This window comes from Mustela lutreola, chromosome 1 (genome assembly GCF_030435805.1).
Source record: "Mustela lutreola isolate mMusLut2 chromosome 1, mMusLut2.pri, whole genome shotgun sequence".
Taxonomy (NCBI): domain Eukaryota; kingdom Metazoa; phylum Chordata; class Mammalia; order Carnivora; family Mustelidae; genus Mustela; species Mustela lutreola.
Genome location: NC_081290.1, coordinates 212,629,483 through 212,649,577, shown reverse-complemented (window position 1 = coordinate 212,649,577; position 20,095 = coordinate 212,629,483). Strand labels below are relative to the sequence as shown.

Genomic DNA, 20,095 nt, shown 5'->3' with positions numbered 1-20,095 from the left:
AATGGGTACAGATTTTCTATTTGGGATAATGAAAACGTTCTAGAAATGGAGAGTGGTAATGGCCGTATAGCACTGTGAGTATACTTAATGCCATTGAATTGTATGCTTATAAATGGATAAATTTTATGTGTATTTCACCACAAATTAAAAAAAGCAGTTAGACCCCCAATTTCCCCATTCTGAGCAGCTAGATGACGGAATCCCACCCCAGTGGAAGATTGGGATTAATTCTCTAGGAGGAAGCCAAAAAGAGGTCCTCTAGACCGGAAGGTACAAAGCACAGCTGAGGGCAGGATCACCATACTGAACAGGGGGATTTCATGAATATTTACATCCCGATTTCATGAATATCAACATCCCATGTTGAATCCTGAGTTGACCTCTCCCACTCACTTCCCAGGGCACTGACACCAGACTGACACTCTCCAGCAGGGAGACTAGAAGATTCACTCCATGGAGAATCAGAGCAGTTGAAGAGATAAGAACTTATAATACTGACATCAGGGATTCCATAACTGAATATATGGCAGATCACCCATCAGCAAAACCCCCAGTTAATAACCCCTACCATATACACAGATTCATATTTTCCATGCTACATAAGGCAAGACTGTCAAGGAGCTCCTGACGATTAAAGAAAGCTACTGAGACCAAAACAAATAGGAATAGGTAATTTGGCAGAAGCAGCAGTTGTACAAGGAGAAAAGAATGCTGAAAATGAAATACATCATTAATATCTTCAGGGACATAAGATATTGTACCCATGATATAAGGCCAACATGTTTTATAGAAAGGAATATTCAGAGAACTTTGAGAAATTAAAAATGTGATAGAAGTGAAAAATAGAATTTAGAAAATAATATTGAGGAATTCTCCTAGAAAACAGTGTCAAAATAGACATAAGATAGGAAAAATAAGCCAGAATATTATAGGACAAATCAAAACTCTAACATACAAATAACAGGAGTTCCAGAAAGAACAGAGAAAAAAAAGAAATTACAATAAAATAATTCAAGGCAAGTTCTCTAAACCAAAGGACATGAATTCTAGATTGAAATGATCTGTTGAGTGTTCAGCAAAATAGATGAAAAACTTATGCATATTGAGATGTATCCTCAGGAAATTTGAGAACAATGAGGACAAAGAGATGATCCTCCACCTTTCTAGAAAGGAAAAAAGAAAAAGAGGCCTGAACCAGGGGCAAGGACTAGAATGGCAGCAGAATTCTCTAGGGTAACACGGGATGCCCAAAGACAGTGATACAATGATCTCAAAATTCCGAGGAAAAATCATTTCCAATGATTTTACCAATGGGTAAAATCAATTTACCCAGCCCAACTTCCACATTAGTAGAGAGTAAAATAAAGACACTCCCATATATCATTTGTCAATGGAGCTAGACTTCACCAAAAATGTAAGTATACCAAGAAAGAGAAAAAAATAGATACACAAATCTAGGGATCCCATGCATGAGAGAGCCATGGTTGCAGAGGGAAATAATCCCTAGACAACAGCTGTACAATCACAGGTCTAGAGAGCGACCAGCCCAGCAAGTTGTTTGTTTTGTTTTGTTTCATTTTTTAAATTTATTTAAGAGAGGGGACGTGCGAGAGAATGCACAAGCTGGAGGGGCAAAGGGAGAGAGAATCTGAAGTAGTCTCCGCCATGAGTGCAGAGCCCCTTAGGGGGCTCATTCTCACCACCCTGAGATCATGACCTGAGCTGAAACCAGGAGACTCATGCTTAACCAACAGAACTGAGCCACCCAAGCACGCCAGCCCAGGACTTTCTAAAAAAAGATAAAATTGGCAGAATTCCTCTCATTTTTAATGTATTAATAGACATATAAGACAGGAATATAAGGAAGAGAGACATATAAGCAAGGAGGAAGGGTTCGGGAATTCATTAGTGATAAGAACATTAAAAGACATGCATATTAAAAACCCAGACAGTTATTAACTCCAGAAAGTTAAAAGGTTATGCAGACAGGAAAAGTGACCATAGGATATTACATAGCTCCACTATGACTAGAGTTCACATAGTGGTAGTAATATTTATATTATACTAGGAGTTTGAGAGGGGCAGTAAGTACACATGAGGTGAGGATAATGAAGGAGCGCTGAATCTTTTTCTTTCAAAGTAGGAAGTCAACATATGATACCTAAGACTGAAAAACATAAAACATCAAAGTAAACATTTCATTACATGGTTGTAAATTTCACCCTCTTGGGGTGAAAGTGGTTGCTTCTGGGATGAAATGGAGGCAGATGGGGTCCCCTGTATTTGGTTACGAGTTTGTAGAGCTACGACTCTGTAAAATAATGCACACGGGGCCTTCAGGAAATTAACACGCCCTAATTTACTTTTTAATGATGGCAAAAAGAGAACAACAGCAACGTCATGCTCCAACTAAAGCTGTAGATTTTCCCACTTGCTACTCAAATCAAACTTTTCTGAATTTGATTTTTCTCCTCTGTAAAATTAGTCATTATATATAGATTGAAATAGCTCGTGAATACAAAAGTGCTTGAAAATAAGAGTTGTTTAAAAGCAACGTAATCCAAAAGTTTGGGACCTCAGCATCCATTTATTGGATCACGTTGTGAGTAGCAGGGAGCGGGACACGAGCGCAGCGCTGCGTGGGACTAGCGACCTCACCTTGAACTCACCTGTCTGGTGCCTGCCCTCACCCACCCCTACCTGTGCGGGGTGGTGAGCTGTTCTTGGGCCCTGGGACCTTGGGTAATCTCCTTAGCTTTTCGGAATCTCGGTTTCCCTGCCCGGGAATAGGAAAGCAACTCCTGCGACGCTGGGGTGAGAAACAACCATGAGATTCGGCTGTGTTGGTCGGGAGGTGGTGGCAGCCGCGTAACTTCACCGCCGTCCTGGGCGCGCGGGACCCTTGGGGGAGGCGAGCGGAGAGCGTCTGGGGAAGCGAGGATCTGCGGTCGCTACGGCAACCCGCGACGCCGGGCGTTCCCAGGCAGCCCGCCGCGGAGCAGAGAAGGCCAGCGGGCCCCCGGCTTTGAGCAAGGCCCCCGCGGCATGAGACGGGAGGAAGCGGCGGTGGTGACCGCGGTGGCGGCGCCGGAGGCGGGCTGCGACGGGGAGCAGCCTCTGCAGCCCGCGGGGCTGGGGCGCGCGGCGCGCGGGGAGCCCGGCGGCGGCAGCGGCGGCGGCGGCGGCGGGGTTGGCCCCCAGGACCCCTGCGGACAGTGTGAGTTCCCCTCCGCTCGCGCACTCTGCCCGCGGAGACGCGGGACGCGTGGAACGCTGGAAAGGGGAACCGGGAGGGGCGATCGGGAGTGCGACTGGCTGAAGGGCTGAAGGGCCTTCGCAAAAGGCTACCTGGGCCCAGGTAGGCCTCCAGCCCGATAGAGCGGCATCGGCCTGGAGGGTATTGAAAGAAAAACGTGTGGGGCGCCTGGGTGGCTCAGTGGTTTGGACTGCTGCCTTCGGCTCCGGTCATGATCTCGGGGTCCTGGGATCGAGCCCCGCATCGGGCTCTCTGCTCCGCAGGAAGCCTGCTTCTCTCTCTCTCTCTCTCTCTCTCTCTCTCGCTCTGCCTGCCTCTCTGCCTACTTGTGATCTCTGTCTGTCAAATGAATAAATAAAATCTTAAAAAAAAGAAAGAAAAACGTGTGAATGTAGTTGTAAATATCTGTATGAAATTTATATATAATAAAATATAAAATGTATAAACGTTTGTAATATGGATATATATACATACGCAGAGAGAGATAAACAACGTGGATCTTTTTTTTTGCCAGTTCCTTCATTTTACAGACCAGGAAACTGAGGTGGAAGATAGTGGAAATGACTTGCCTCCAGGGACTCAGTCAGTGCTGGAGAAGGATTTAAAACGCTCCCCTCACCTGTCTGGGACTTTCAGTTCATCAGTTATGATACCTGATGCCTGTAGAATCTCACAGTTACCGGCTACTTGTTTTTTGTGTTTTTTTTTTTTTTTAAGATTTTACTTATTTTATTTATTTATTTGACAGAGAGAGATCACAAGTAGGCAGAGAGAGAGGAAGGGAAGCAGGCTCTCTGCTGAGCAGAGAGCCTGATGCGGGACTCGATCCCAACACCCTGAGATCATGACCTGAGCCAAAGGCAGCGGCTTAACCCACTGAGCCACCCAGGCACCCCTACCGGTTACTTCTTAACACACGGTTTCCTTCCTGCCAAACACACCAACCATGGTCAAGTGATTGAAGGCAGTTCTCGTTCAGTCACAACCAAGAGGGCGGAAGCTTGAGTCTGCTCCAGGCCTCGGTGCCCAGCCATACTGTGCCATGAATTTATATTTCAGTCTCCTGTGCTCTGCGGGTTTTCAGGAAGAGCTAAGGAATGATGATGGGGAAAGTAATAAGTAGGACAAAGGAATGCCAGCAGTTTCTGGCTCTTCTTGATTGCCTCTCTAGAGACCCACCTCAGCTTGCAGCAGAAGCTCCGCTGACCCCAGGAGGGAGGGGGACTGAAGTGGCTCAGCTCCTCTGCCTCAGGGGGCCACACACCCTGCTCCCAGGACACCTCATTAAAGAGCTGCAGAACCAGTGTCTCCTAGAGAAAGAGCCTCTCCCTTAGCATCTGTCCCAATATGACCAGGATACCTCCTCATTCCTTTGGTTACCAACAGCATAGTAGAGGCCTTACCTAGGACAAGGAAATCCAGTATATTTACATATTCAGTATATTTAAGGGCATCCTTACTCTGACTTCAAATTCTGTCTGGGAATTTTCTCATTAAAGATGCTGGAAATGAGAGGTTTTTTAGTCCTGTGGGGTCCTAAAGGTGGGATTGATCATTAACTTGTTAATTCAGCAAATACTGAGTCCTCACTGCATTGGGCTAGTTGCGGAGTAGTGAGTGATGAATTAAGGCATGTGTCTAAACTTTGAGGACCTCAGAAAGTCAGGGTTGGGGCATAAAGCACTGGTGCCTCATCCCCCCAGAGAACCTCTTTTTCTGGCCTCAGCCTGAGTACCCACCCACACCCACATGAAGTACCCGTTCGATGGTCAAATGTTTTTGACATCAGACAGTCTTCTGTCTCTCTGTAGTTTCTACTCCCTAATCAGATATGACCTGAAATATACACAGACAAAAGGTGGTCCTTTCTCGGTAAAACATCCTTAAATTATATGAAAGTAGCTATTTGAACAGCCATCGAATTTTTCATAGCCTTCAGAGTCATTTTTAAAATACTTTGTAGCACTCTCCCCATGCTGGCTAACCTCTTCCAACATTCTCCAGTTTATTAAATCACCGAATCCAGTATTCTAGGTGTGATCAGTTTAGGATAGTGTGCTGGGACTATAACCTCCCTTGATCTAAAATTTCTACTTCTATTAAATGGACCCAGAATCCATGAGCTGTTTTGGCAGGCACACTGTATTATAAATACATATAACAAAAGCAGTCTATGTCATCCTTAGTTTCTCTTTCCCCTGTTGTCCAACTGAAAACATTTGATCCAGACTTTTTCTCTTATTTATGCAGTAAATTTGTTTCATCCTTAAATACAAGTCATTATATTTATCCCCATCAGTACCATTCCATGAATTTTAGCACTTCATCCCAGGTATAGAAGCAGCCCTTTGACTCCTGAGTTTGCCATTCAGCAAGTCTGTGCCATTCTCACAATCAGTGGGTAGGCAGCTCCTCCTTATATCCAAATCAGCAAACTAGGTAGAAGTTCCAACAGTTCTGAGGATTGTCTCTGGAAGTCCCTGATCTGTCATTCAGTATCCTCAGGGTGGGCATTCTGCCTCCCACAAATACACTTTATAAAATGCCTTGCTGAGATGCAGCTACACTGTGGCTACGACAACTTCCTACTCTGGCTAGTTTAGTACCTTGGGTTGGGGAGAGTTAGGTAGGTATGACTTTTAATTTGTATGAATAGTTTTGTGATTTCTGAGAGTCACTTGCTCAACTATAGAATAGGAATAATTATACATGCCCATAGAGTCATTTTGAGAAAGAGAAATAATAAATGTAATATACTAATAATATATGTATAGTAGCATTCAATAGATTACAGCAGTTATTACCAGCTCTTAACAAAAAAAACCATCCAGTTTAATCTGGAATAATATTGTTCTTAGTAGTTCTCAACACTTAGTAATTACTGTTCCTCATTAGCTATACTCACAAGCCATCTGTTGGCTAACCCACTCAAAATGTTGGTGAAGATCAGCATAGGCTGCTATGTTAGAGTTTGTAGAAGTTTTTTCTTTTTTCCCCTCTTCTCTCCTTACTTTTCTTGCCTTCCTTCCTCTCTCTCTTCCTTCCTTCTCTCCTTCCTTCCTCAATTCCATCCTTTTTTCTTTCCTTTTTGGAATGGGGAATATTTGCTTATACTAAGCTCTTTGCTGTTCTAATTTTTCTCGGTTCCTCAAAACCTTTAGTGATTTCCTCTGTAAATTCTTGTAGCAGCAGGGCTGAAATTCGTCAAGAGACTGAACTTAGAGCAGGCGATCTCATCTGTTCTACTGAGCTATGACAGAATTTTCTTCCCTCTTAGCCATGTTTCTTTTTTTTAAAAAAGATTTTATTTATTTATTTGACAGAAATCACAAGTAGACAGAGAGGCAGGCAGAGAGAGAGAGGGAAGCAGGCTCCCTCCTGAGCAGAGAGCCCAATGCGGGACTCGATCCCTGGACCCTGAGATCATGACCTGAGCTGAAGGCAGCTGCTTAACCCACTGAGCCACCCAGGTGCCCCTCTTAGCCATGTTTCTTAAAACTTTTCTATCTTACGATCAAAGCTAACTCCCACCTTACATTCATATGACTCCTAAGTTTTGGGAAACAAAAATGAGAGGCAGAAAGTATCTAATTCTACCTTGTTCATATCTGAGGGTGTGTTTGAGTCTTCATGACCAGGAGTGACCCAGGACCACAACCAGAGGCAGTGGTCTCTTACCCTGTTTGGGCCAGTCCATACACAAGTCAAATCTATTCAGCTGTGTTCTTTATTGGTTAGTCTGGGAAAAATGATCACATCTGAAATAGCTAACATGTTGGGTTGGTTAGGTTTTCCATGGTTCCTTGCACTGAGCTTTTGAGTGCCAAGATTAGAAATACTGGTTCCCTGACATTCACAAGGCTGCATTCACCAGATTCTGTCCTAGGATTCTGATGAGCTGATCAGAAAACTTCCCTGCTATATGGTATTTATGGTCTGATAAGGAAGACATAGATTCAAGTAATAGTTACATAAATAGGGGCATATCAAGCAAATGAAGCCATTTATAAATTGCAATAAATGAAATGAAAGAAAAAAAGAGAGTCTTATGCAAAAAAGTATCCAGGTACGTTGTACAGTCAGGGAAAGCATCCCCAAAGAACTGAGCTTTAAGCCTACACTGGAAATTTGAGTAGAAGTTACCCAGGCAAAAATATTACGAGAAAGGCAGTTCAGGCACAAAATAGAATGTACATAGGCTTTGGTGTGGGAAAGAACAGAGGGCCAACAATGGAGTGAGATATTGCTAAGGTACTTAGAACAAATAAGCTGGTCCTCTACAGTAGCAGTGATGTCCTACAGGGCCAGGCTTAGAGGCTAGGAAAAAGTCATATGTCCATAAGCAATTCACTACTACAGCTCACATTTACCTCTCAAAATGATGATTAAATAAGACTGAGGTTGTCCTGTGTTATGTAGCAGGATTGTAAGCTCCATAGGCGTATCTGTCTTATTCGTTGCTTGTCCTCTGCCCCTAGCCCAATGCCTGGCACTGAGTAGGTCTTTAATAAGGATTTATTGAATAATTGAGTTTTCTTGAAGCTAAGGAAGAAAACTCCCTATATTTCTTTCTAACACCTAAAAGAGGTGCTGAAACTTAACCACAAAAGTTCAGGAATTATGTGAAAGTATAAGGTCCCAAAAGAACCAAAAAGGGATCTTTTCAAAATAGAGTCTTAGGGTGAATCAGCTGTATGGATGCATGTATCTTTTTGAGAAATAATGATTCATGTAGGTATAATGGAAAGTTTGGTATAATATTTATGATAAATAATCAATTTTATTAATGTGTTTACAGGGAAGAAATTCTTGTATTCTGAGCCACATAAGAGAATTAAGGAAGTACTAGAAGAAGAACTGTATATTAAAAGAGATGAATGCCACATTAAAAATCCACCTGCAGGTAATCTCTGTGACAGACAAAGTGTACTTATGAAATGAATACGAAATTACCTATTTAATGGTAGAGTGATTATTTTATTTATTACAAAACCATGGCTATCAAAAGAAAAATGGATCCTTGGGAAATTCTTGAATTAATTTCACACTTATTTTGCCTGTGTCCAAATAAGCTTATTTTTACAAAAAAAATTGCCTAAGTATCAATATCTACATTGCTGTCCCACATTTTTGGCGGAGTTATTTCTATTTAATGAGAAGTAGAATTTTTTCCAAGAAAAGCACAGTAGCATCTTTAATCTTTATCAATATGATTGTGACCAAGAACAGTGGTTCCCAGAGTTTAGATTTCATCAGAATTACCCAGGAATCTGTTCAAAGCAGGCTGCTGGTACCCATCTCTAGAGTTTCTGGCTCAGTAATTCCTGGGTAGGAGGTCAGCAATTTGCATTTGTACCAAGTTTCCAGTAGATTTTGGGGCTGATGGGCCAGGAACTCGATTTGAAGATCACTGACCCAGAAAAATCAAAGTCATTTACATAGGTCAAATCATCCAAGGATTTTACTGTACATACATATAGTTTATGGGTTATCTCTCTAGGCATTGATAGTTCATTTGAGAAAAGACATGCTCTAAAAGCCCAGAATCCCTCACAGACTCTTTTTTTTTTTTTTAAATAGGCTCCACACTGTGGAGCCCAATGCAGGACTTGAACTCACAACCCTGAGACCAAAACCCACACTGAAGTCAAGAGTCAGAGGCTTAAAGGACTGAGCCACTATTCCCCTAGTGGTTAGAAAAAATTTTAAGTCTCGTGCTATTCTATTCTGGGGTTTCTTTCATTTATACACTTAAAATTTTTATAACTTATATAACAGTTAGATGATGTATTATTCTTTTTTTTTTAAGATTTTATTTATTTGACAGATAGAGATCACAAGTAGGCAGAGAGGCAGGCAGAGAGAGAGAGAGAGAGGAGGAAGCAGGCTCCCTGCAGAGCAGAGAGCCCGGTGCGGGACTCGATTCCAGGACCCTGAGATCATGACCTGAGCCGAAGGCAGCGGCTTAACCCACTGAGCCACCCAGGCGCCCAATGATGTATTATTCTTATTGGATGCGTTTAACTGTGAGATAATCTAAGTGATTATAAAAATCCATTTTTCTAAGCAACCTTTTTAAATGTCCTTCATGTAAAATGGAAATGCTTGGGCTGCGTTCTCATAATCTCCACCAGAGGTCGCACAGAGGTGCTCTTTTAGCCTAGAAAATCCTTCAAAGCTGAGAGTGGATTCTGTAAGGTTAAATTTTAAAGGGGCTTTACTTACGGAAAACAAGCTACTGATTTGTTTTTCTTTTTCTGTTCTTAAAAAAAATTAAAATGGCCGGACGCCCCGTGCGCTTGGTACAACAGGAATCCAGCCTCTAGAGGGGGTGCCATGCCTTCTGCTTACTCTCCGGGCATTGGCAGCTCTGGGTGAGCCACTGAACTTTCTATTGCAGGATTTTCTTGTGACATACTCCTTTAAATATATGCTGAGAGCTGGGGCTTCATATACGCTGAGAGCTGGGGCTTCTCTTTCTGGGGAACACAGCTTGTCACATACATGCAGAATTCTGCATAAAACTTTTAGGGACTTGTATGGCTCCGACAGCCTCGCTTCCTGGATGTCAAGGCTAAGTACACTAGACCCATTGTCTCCACTTCTCCACTTCTTGTTTACTCTTTCACCCATTGCAAATAGGCTTTGGTTTCCATGAGCCTGTTCTTTTCCATGAAACTGTTCTTTTCCAGATGGTGAATGACCTTCTCTTGAAGGTCAAATCCAATGATCTTGAGAGTCTAATACAATCCAGAAACTCATCAAACTCAACTTCTCTGTATCCCCTGACATATCCTTCCCTTTGGGAGCACTTTAGCCTGGAGGTCAGCATTGTTCAGCCTCCCGGTTTTGCTGGTATGACTCCCCATCGTCTTTGCTGGCTCTCTCTCCTCCTCACCTCTAAACTTTTTGAAGCTCAGCCATAGGCCCTTCTCTCCATCTATATTCACTCCCTGAGTGATCACATCTAGTCCTGTGTGCCAATGGCTAAAATTTCTCTCTCTAGCCTCTGCTTTCCCTATCGAATCCCAAAAGCCTGTTTAACTTCCCACCTGTGTGTCTACTAGGTCTCTTGCACTGAACATGTCCAGAATGGAACTCTATTCTATACCACTCTTCAACAGCTTTTTCTCATCTCAGGAAATGGCATCACCATTCACTCTGTTGCTTACACCAAACACTTGAAAGTCAAATCTTCATACTTCAGATCCAGTCCTCAGCTCATCCTATTGAATCTGAATGGAAATACATTGCAAAGCTGCCCAACTAAAGCCTTGTCCAAGCCGCCATCATCACTTACAAGCTCAGTAGTAGCATCCTCTAGCACCTTCTACTGCTGTCCCCACAGTGCATTCTCTGCAGAGAACCCAAAAGGATCTCTTACAACATAAGTCATTGTCCACCACCTCCATGTTCAAGACCCTCCAATGGCTCCTTATGATTCTTAGGCTAGATTTCAGGCCCCTTGTATGGTCTGCTCACCTTTCTGAGCTCAGCTCCCACACTTTCCCACTTCACTTTAGCCATACGGCTTTCCTTGATGTTCTGGATCATACCAAACCCATTTTCACCTCAGAAACTTTGAACTTCCCCTAAACCATCAATTGTCTTTTTCCCTCTTCCTTCAAGTTTCAGCTGAAATGCCACCTTCTCAGAAGTAACCTCTCTACCAGGTTAAAGTAGAAACTACCTACTCTCTCAATTACTCTCTAATCTTTTATACAACTTTCTTCTTTCTGCTTTTTAAAAATCACCTCCTGAAGTTACATATGTGTCTGTAAATTCTTTTTTTTTTAAAAGATTTTATTTATTTATTTGACAGATAGAGATCACAAGTAGGCAGAGAGGCAGGCAGAGAGAGAAGGGGAAGCAGGCTCCCTGCTAAGCAGAGAGCCTGATGTGGGGCTCGATCCCAGGACCCTGGGATCATGCCCTGAGCCGAAAGCAGAGGCTTTAACCCACTGAGCCACCTAGGCACCCGTGTCTGTATATTCTTTATTGACTATCTGTCCCACAAGAACATAAGATGCATGAGGACAGGGTCTTTATTTTGCTTACTACAAATCCTCATGAAAGCTGTGTGATACAGGCAGCTGCTTAACCCACTGAGCCACCCAGGCGTCCCCCAAACTTTGTAAGGTTTTGACAGAAGGAGATTGTGGAGTCTTCCTTGAAGGTCTTTGAGGGTGGGGGAAGAAACAAGCTTGGCCAGATACCTTCAGCTACTTCGTTCAGGAGTAGGGAGGGAGAGGCAAGTATTGACATTCCACGTGGTCAATCAGCTCATCGAAACAGAATCTGAGTCTGTGCTTGGGACAGGAAAATCATTGTCCTTGTAAAAATAATAGCTACCATTTACTGAGTGCAAAGAACTGTAAATCTATTTCATCCAAATCCTGTAATAATTCTTCGAGCTAGACATTATCCCCATTTCAAAGTTGAGGAAACAGAGACACATTGGGTTCACTAACTTATCCAAAGCCATATTACTGGCAGGTGATGAAGCAAAAACAGAAACCCAGATTCCTTCTAAACCCAAACACCGTGCCCCTAATCACTACAGGGTCCAGAATCTTTAGGGAAGAATCAGACGTTAGCGTGAATATCAGTAGGCAACCTCGGATCTGTGGATATTATATTTGGGCGTTATAATTTGGGCATTATAATTTGCAGCTTCAGAAATGGTAAAAACAACATATTTAACTAACTTGAATAACCTTACTTGAGCTGGGTCACCAGAGGCTTGTTGACTGACTCTCAAGTGCTTTTAAGATACGGAGGACACTTGGGTGCAAATCAGATCACTAAGACAGTACTTACTAAATGGCATCAGGAGTTAAGATGACGATTTGCTTTGTTTCAGTGAGTAGACATTGCATCTGGAATATTAGTCTATGGTGTTTCCAGTGAGCTTGTTGTTTTCATTCAAGGGGCGATTAAGTAGCATCTAGGTCAATTTTTTAGAAGATTGTTGTAAGTATTTGCTAAATTAATATGGTAACTTTGGGCTATATTATCTTTGGATATTTGTATTTGGATGAATTAAATCAGAAGCAGATAGGGCAGACCCCATGAAGTGTCTGTATTAACTAGTCTATTTTCAATCCTTTTGTGTGTCGGTGTATGTGTTTCTATATTGACTTCTCACCTCTGTCTTCAGGGGCCAGCTAAATGATCTAATAGCACTATAGAGGTTTTTTTTTTTTTTTTTTTTTGCACATTATTTATTTATTTATTTTTAACATTTTTTTTCAAATTTTTTATTTTTTATAAACATATATTTTTATCCCCAGGGGTACAGGTCTGTGAATCACCAGGTTTACACACTTCACAGCACTCACCAAAGCACATACCCTCCCCAATGTCCATAATCCCACCCCCTTCTCCCAACCTCCTTCCCCCCAGCAACCCTCAGTTTGTTTTGTGAGATTAAGAGTCACTTATGGTTTGTCTTCCTCCTAATTCCATCTTGTTTCATTGATTCTTCTTCTATCCACTTAAGCCCCCATGTTGCATCACCACTTCCTCATATCAGGGAGATCATATGATAGTTGTCTTTCTCCGCTTGACTTATTTCGCTAAGCATGATACGCTCTAGTTCCATCCATGTTGTCGCAAATGGCAAGATTTCATTTCTTTTGGTGGCTGCATAGTATTCCATTGTGTATATATACCACATCTTCTTGATCCATTCATCTGTTGATGGACATCTAGGTTCTTTCCATAGTTTGGCTATTGTGGACATTGCTGCTATAAACATTCGGGTGCACGTGCCCCTTTGGATCACTACGTTTGTATCTTTAGGGTAAATACCCAGTAGTGCTATTGCTGGGTCATAGGGCAGTTCTATTTTCAACATTTTGAGGAACCTCCATGCTGTTTTCCAGAGTGATTGCACCAGCTTGCATTCCCACCAACAGTGTAGGAGGGTTCCCTTTTCTCTGCATCCTCGCCAGCATCTGTCATTTCCTGATTTGTTGATTTTAGCCATTCTGACTGGTGTGAGGTGATACCTCATTGTGGTTTTGATTTGTATTTCCCAGATGCCCAGTGATATGGAGCACTTTTTCATGTGTCTGTTGGCCATCTGGATGTCTTCTTTGCAGAAATGTCTGTTCATGTCCTCTGCCCATTTCTTGATTGGATTATTTGTTCTTTGGGTGTTGAGTTTGCTAAGTTCTTTATAGATTTTGGACACTAGTCCTTTATCTGATATGTCGTTTGCAAATATCTTCTCCCATTCTGTCAGTTGTCTTTTGATTTTATTAACTGTTTCCTTTGCTGTGCAAAAGCTTTTGATCTTGATGAAATCCCAATAGTTCATTTTTGCCCTTGCTTCCCAGCACTGTAGAGGTTTAACTGCCTATGAGAGTAATTGAATGACCTGGAATAAGAGATAAAACAAATACTAAAGACCTTGGGTAGTTTGATTAATCAAACAAAATTAAGCTCCAACCAAATGGCTGCAAAGATAATCATCGAGTAAATACTTCTAAAAGATGTCCTAAAAAGAAACCCAGCTAATAATTGTCATCTTGCTTCTGAAAATATTGACAGTGGCCCTGGAAGGGATTTGGAGCATTAAAAGAAATCTCCCGTTGGGAGGCTTGAAGCTGGGACCGACGAGCAGAAACAGTTTGCTGCCGCAAGCCAAGTACTATTCAAGGCACGGAGGGCTGAGAAGTAAGATCCTGATACTCTTGACTTCTGCTGAAAGCCCCAAGTGTGCTGATTAGTTCACAGCTCAGTGGTGGATGCTTTATTTCAAGTTTTTTTTTTTAATGATTTTATTTATTTATTTGAGAGACAGAGACAGAGAGAGAGAGATCATGAGAGGAAAGAGATCAGGGGGAGAAGAAGACTCCCTGCCGAGCAGGGAGTCTGATGTGGGACTCGATCCCAGGACTCCAGGATCAAGACCTGAGCCGAAGGCAGTCGCTTAACCAACTGAGCCACCCAGGCGCCCCTATTTCAAGTTTTCAATCAAGATGCAATCTTTTTCTTTTCTTTTTTTTTTTTTTTAAGATTTTTATTTATTTCTTTGACAAAGAGAGACACAGCGAGAGAGGGAACACAAGCAGGGGGAGTGGGATGGGAAGAAGCAAGGCTCCCACTGAGCAGGCAGACCGAAGCAGGACTCGATCCCAGAACCCTGGGATCATGACCTGAGCTGAACGCAGATGCTTAAAAGACTAAGCTACCGAGGCACACCCCCACCTTTTTTTTTTTAAGATTTTATTTATTTATTTGAGAGAGAGCACAGACAGAGAGGGAGAAGCAGACTCCCCACTGAGCAGAGAGCCTGACCTGAGGCTTGATCCCAGGACCCTGAGATCATGACCTGAGATGAAGGCAGAGCCTTAATTGACAGAGCCCCCCAGGCACCCTGAAATGCAATCTTGTTTTGATTTGCTTCTCCTGAGTTACTTTTGGCTTAGCCACACTACCCCATTATGGAACTTAAACAGTTAATAGTTAAGCTGGGCAAATCCCCCCATGGATACAATAGAAGTTCATACTCTTGAGTTACACTGGACTCTACTTTTTATGCACGAAGCCTTTCTGGCACACAGCCAGCCTGGGTGGACTTTCTGGCACAGGAGCCAGCCTGGGTCAGGAGGAATCTTGCACTGTCCCCTTTTTTCCAGATCTTTGCTTCACGGTGGAAATGAGGAAAGGGAGATAAGGGAATTAAGGAAGAATCAGGCAACTACTTTGCCTGGCTCCCCGAGTTTTTCCCTATTTAACATAAAGGCCACCCAGCTGGGCCTGACTCACTGGTCCTCACAGACATAAAGGTTGGAGCAAAATATTACTAACCACTCACTATCATAACCAGTATTTGCCTGGAAATTGATGGTAGAATGTGGAGAACGTGGGCATCTTGGCATGGAAACACCAGCAGTGTCCAGATACCCTAGGGACCTGAAATAGGGTATATGAATCCTAAAACTAGTTCTGCAATTAGGAGGTCACCCTAGGATGAGAAGAGAGAAGTGGGTAAATGCCACCCACGGTTGGGTAATTTCACCCAAGAATTGACTCGTAATAGCAAATGCTGTATCACACTTATTTTTCTAGATTCTTCATGTGTAACCTTCACTTTAATCTTAACAAGAATCATGTGAAACAGATAGAATTCAGTTTTTTAGATTAGGAAATGGAGGCACAGCATGGCTGAATAATTGACTGAGAGCCACTCAGCCCATGAGTGGACCTTCTGAGATCGGAACCCAGACAGCCAGTCTCCAGTGGCTTTTAACCACTGATAGGATTGCCTCTATGAGCCAAACCGTGCCCAAGAGTTGGGGGGTCTGCTGAACCTAGAGTGGGGTGAGAGCACAGAAAAAGTGCCACAAAGGAGAAGGGTCTCCTGGGAGGCAGCCTCTAAGATCTGAATTCAGTAGGGAGAAAATATAGTCACTGAGAGACTGAGTAACATGGTGAAAGAAAGAAAACAAAACAAAACAAAACAAAAATTTGTTACCAGAGGGATACATGTAGCAAAAAGGAACCAGTATGGAGATTTGGGGTCTATGATAAAGTAGTAGAAGCCACCATTTACCATGTGCCGCGCACAACACTCAGTGTTTCATGTAATATGTAATTCACATGATCGCATAAGATGGGAGTTTTAATCTCCATTTTCCCAGTGAGGAAACTGAGGCACAGAAACATTACATTACTCAAGATCCTGTGTCCAGGAGGTGGTGAGAGCAGAACAATAAACCTGTGTGCTGCTGGCTTCTGAGATGATTCTCTTAATTTCCAGTAACTTCTAGTCACTGGACAACAAGGGCAGAACCAGTGGGGGTGATAGTTAAACCCACACAAAGGCCAGGGCTGAGGGGACGTGGGGTTAGAATGATCCTGGGAGATGACTAAACTCAAAATCCACAAAGAGAGCAGTGTCCTGAAGTAATGGTTGATTCAACTCAAGTCTGGGCCTCTTGCCCATTGGGGGCTGTTTATTTCAACTTTCCACCCAATTTGTCAGGTTCTAATTATAGTGTGTAAATCCATCAATCCAAGATAACTCCCAAAGTTATTTATTTTTAAAATGAATGATTTTCTAAATGCCATATTATAAAACTGGTTTGAAGAACAAATTACCTTCATGTGAAGACATTAAAGTCTAATTGATGACTGAATTCATCAGGTGTGAACATATGATTTTTAAAAAATGTGTGTTTGACTTTGACCATAATTGCATTATTTTCACCCATACAGTGTAGGAGAGACTTGTTCATTGCTCCCACTCATTTTTACTCACCCACAGTAACTTCTTAGCAGCCTCCAGGCCTCTATCTACAGCCCATGTCAAGCACTTACAGTGATCATGTTATAAACTTTTTTTTGAGAGAGAGAGAACATAGGCGTGTGAGTGGTGGGGGCTAGGGAGAAGGGAAGAGAGGATTTTAAGCAGACTCCACACACAGCATGGGGCTGACACAGGGCTTGATCTCACGACCCTGAGATCATGACCTGAGCTGAAACCAAGAGTGGGACGCTTAACCAACTGAGACACCCAGGTGCCCCAACAGTGATCATGTTATAATATATAACTGCTATGGTTATGTATCTTGGCTTCGTATCTGTTAGTTATCAGCTACATTTTGCTGTATGAACTCCTACCATATGCTATACCAATCACAACTGATCAATCTACATGAATCAGACTGATAATGAAGAATTAGACTTTTCTCGTTATCAATAAAAAAGGTAGATGAGAGGCACAGAAATACCGTAGATGAACACATTCCACAGAGAATTTTACAACATTCATCAGCAGTAATTCATACATGATCAGAAACTCTAGGAAAGCATGAACTGTGTCTCTTTCATTCACCACCATGAACGTAGCATGGTGCCTGGCCGAGCAGGAACTTGGTCACTTGTTGTCATGAGAAGGACCAATGAATGAGGAACCAAGGAGCGTATGTTGGATGCCTACTATACCTTCAGAGTCGTCTTGCTGCTGACCCACATAAATCTCTCCCTCCCTAGAAGTATAAGGCTTTCCCTACCCAAGTCTGCTAAATGAAACAGAATGTAAACAATAGAGGGAAAAGCAATGGAACCTATTGATTTTAGTGTGTCAGTCGTGAAAAGTTGCATATATTGTACATACACCTTAGAACTGTTTCTTTCAAAAACAGATTTTCCATAGATTACCATAGTTCCAGGAACTTCCATAAGATATACTTCCTTTAGATAACTCAGCCAATCCTCAGGCCATCTTTTTCCTATTCACTTTAGCTTTTTTTCCCTCTTTCTCATGAATAGCATGGTCATTGTAGTTATGACTCTCCCGACATTTAAAACACATTATTTAAAATTTAAATTTTAAATAAGTTAAATAATTATTAAATTAAATTTTAAATAAAATAATTTAAAATTTAGAATCATAATCATCTAATTTTAGTTCTAAAACATGATTCTCTTAGAAACTACAAAGCAGCCACTGTCTTCATCATACTAATAAGTTTTATTCCTTTCCTTCTGTCATCTCCTTCTTCTGTGGCATATAATACAACTACTAAAGAAGTTGTCTAGCCCAGTATTTCTCAAGCTTTTATGGGTCTGTAAATGACATGGTATCTTATTAAAATTCAGATTCTGATATAGTAGGTGTCAGGTAGGGTCCAGGGTTTTGCATTTTTTTTTTTAAAGCTCTATTTACTTATTGGAGAGAGCATGTGCACATACACATGTATACAAGTGGGGGAAGGTCGGAGGGCAAGGGGGAGGGGGACTCTCAAGTAGATTCCCTGCTAAGTGTGGAGCCTGACACAGGACTTGATCTCACAATCCATGAGATCAGGACCTGAGCTGAAATCAGTGTTTAACCAACTGAGCCACCCAGGATCCCTTAGGATTCTGCATTTCTAACCAGCTCCCAGGTGATGCCAGTGTTATTGGTCAGGACACTGTACTCTGAGCAATGAGGGTCTGGAAGACCGAGCAGTGGGTTCTTTAGTTACCTGGATCACATGGGTGTGGTTGTTATATTCTGCTCTACCAGATGAAGTGCTGTTGGGAACATTAAGTCAAATTAAGATTAAAATGGGATTGGGATTAAAGAGCATTTCACTAAAGTAAAAATTTACTGATTTTTTCACTATTTTCTTTACTCTAGGATAAGATGAATACGTTTTTTCCATCAAGAAGACACTTCCTCCACCTGATGTCTGAAAAATAGAGAACCCAAGCTTGTTTCACAGTTTAAGATGTATAACAAAATCTATATTCTTATTGTTGGTAATTAATTCCAATCTATAAATTAACCCAAGGCAAGGAAGGACTAATGGCAAAATTTGCTAAGCGTCTGGAAACAATGAAGAAGAATATTATACTTACCTTTAGTTGGCACATTTGAAATACACTGGGTTTCTAGTCAGGTTATTTTATTAAATATGTGAAACATGATAAAAATGAAGGCATGTTTATTGAGTCTTTACTTGAAGGTAAACATTATAAACCTTAACCCTTCACTCTAGTATAATTATGCTCATCCATTGAAAAAAACAAAACAAAACAAATAGAGGTGCCTGGCTGGCTTAGTCGGTAGAGCATTCAGCTCTTGCTCTCAGGGTTGTGAGTCCGAGTTCAAGATTGGGTGTGGAGCCTACTTAATTAAAACAATAACTTTATTTATAAATGTATTTATTTACAAATAAATTAGTAAAAGAAAAATGTGGATGAAAGTCTCTAACTCAGAGACAACCATTTCAATGCTAGTTTTGGTAGAGCTCATCATTTCTCTAGAATCTGTCCACTGAATAGTAGGGACCCAGGAAATTTATGGAGATCTAAAAAAGGATTTTACTAATACTATGGAGCTAAAAAGAGGTTAAAAGGAAGAGGGGAAAAAATTGTCTCCTACCCCTTGTCAAAAGTAATATATGTGCAAAGAAATATAAAACAAAGAAATATAAAGAGAAAAATATCTAAAATTTAATTCCCAGAAATAACCATTGATAACACATTGATGTTTTTATTCTTTTTTCCTGTGCATGTTTTATTTTACATGTTCGAAATCACTCTGTAGAATATATATATTTATTATTCCTTTTAAGGTAACATCATACAACTTCCCATTCATTAAAATAGAACTTTTTTGGTGGGGGGGTTGGAGTAGAGTTGGTACACAATGTTACATTAGTTTCAGGTGTACAGAATAGTGATTGGACAACTCTATACATTATGCTATGCTCACTACAAATGTAGCTACAATCTGTCACAATGCAACAGTGTTACAATACCACTGGCTATATTTTCTATCCTGTACTTTCACCCTGTTACTTATTTATTCCATAACTAGAAGCCTCTACCTCCCATTCCCCTTCACCCATTTTGCCCATCCTCCCCTCCGGCAACCACTTGTTTATTCTCTGTATTTACAGGTTTATTTTTGCTTTGTTTATTTCTTTTTTAGATTCCACATAACAGTGAAATCATACAGTATTTGTCTTCTCTAATTTATTTTACTTAACATAATATCCTCTAGGTCCATCTCCGTTGTCACAATGACAAGATCTCATTCTTCTTTATGACCGAGTAATTTTTCATTGTATATATACACACCACGTCTTCTTTATCCATTCATCTGCCAGTGGACACTTAGGTTGCTTCTATATCTTGGTTATTGTAAATAATTGTGCAATAAACAAGGAGTGCGTAGATCTTTTCAAATTAGTGTTTTCTAAAATATAACTTTATATAATTACATTTAAAAATCATAGATCCTAAATTTTTGTGTCTATCACTCTATTGTTTGGACATTTAGGTTTTTTCAGTTTTTCATTTTATATATAAATGTTGTAATAATTACTCATG

General features: G+C 41.3%; 1 protein-coding gene across 2 annotated transcripts; it reads left to right on the top strand.

Moving 5' to 3' along the window:
- Positions 1–2,619: 2,619 nt before the first annotated feature.
- On the top strand, positions 2,620–18,695 carry C1H11orf97 (chromosome 1 C11orf97 homolog). 2 transcript variants are annotated; one of them, XM_059186248.1, is made up of 5 exons: positions 2,620–3,217; positions 8,055–8,159; positions 9,568–9,630; positions 13,814–13,939; positions 18,396–18,695. In XM_059186248.1, exons 1-5 carry the CDS (start codon positions 3,046–3,048, stop codon positions 18,398–18,400), a joined length of 471 nt encoding a protein of 156 aa, XP_059042231.1. In that variant the 5' UTR covers positions 2,620–3,045; the 3' UTR covers positions 18,401–18,695. The 2 variants fall into 2 exon arrangements, with proteins under 2 accessions (XP_059042231.1, XP_059042239.1); XM_059186256.1 differs by lacking the exon at positions 9,568–9,630 and having other exon boundaries at positions 2,629–3,217.
- The last annotated feature ends 1,400 nt before the right edge of the window (positions 18,696–20,095 follow it).

Coding starts and splice junctions, on each gene's coding strand:
- C1H11orf97 (XM_059186248.1), top strand. CDS start 3,046: ATGAGACGGGAGGAAGCGGCGGTGGTGACCGCGGTGGCGGCGCCGGAG. Junction 3,218..8,054: donor CCAGGACCCCTGCGGACAGT/GTGAGTTCCCCT, acceptor ATGTGTTTACAG/GGAAGAAATTCTTGTATTCT. Junction 8,160..9,567: donor CATTAAAAATCCACCTGCAG/GTAATCTCTGTG, acceptor TTGGTACAACAG/GAATCCAGCCTCTAGAGGGG.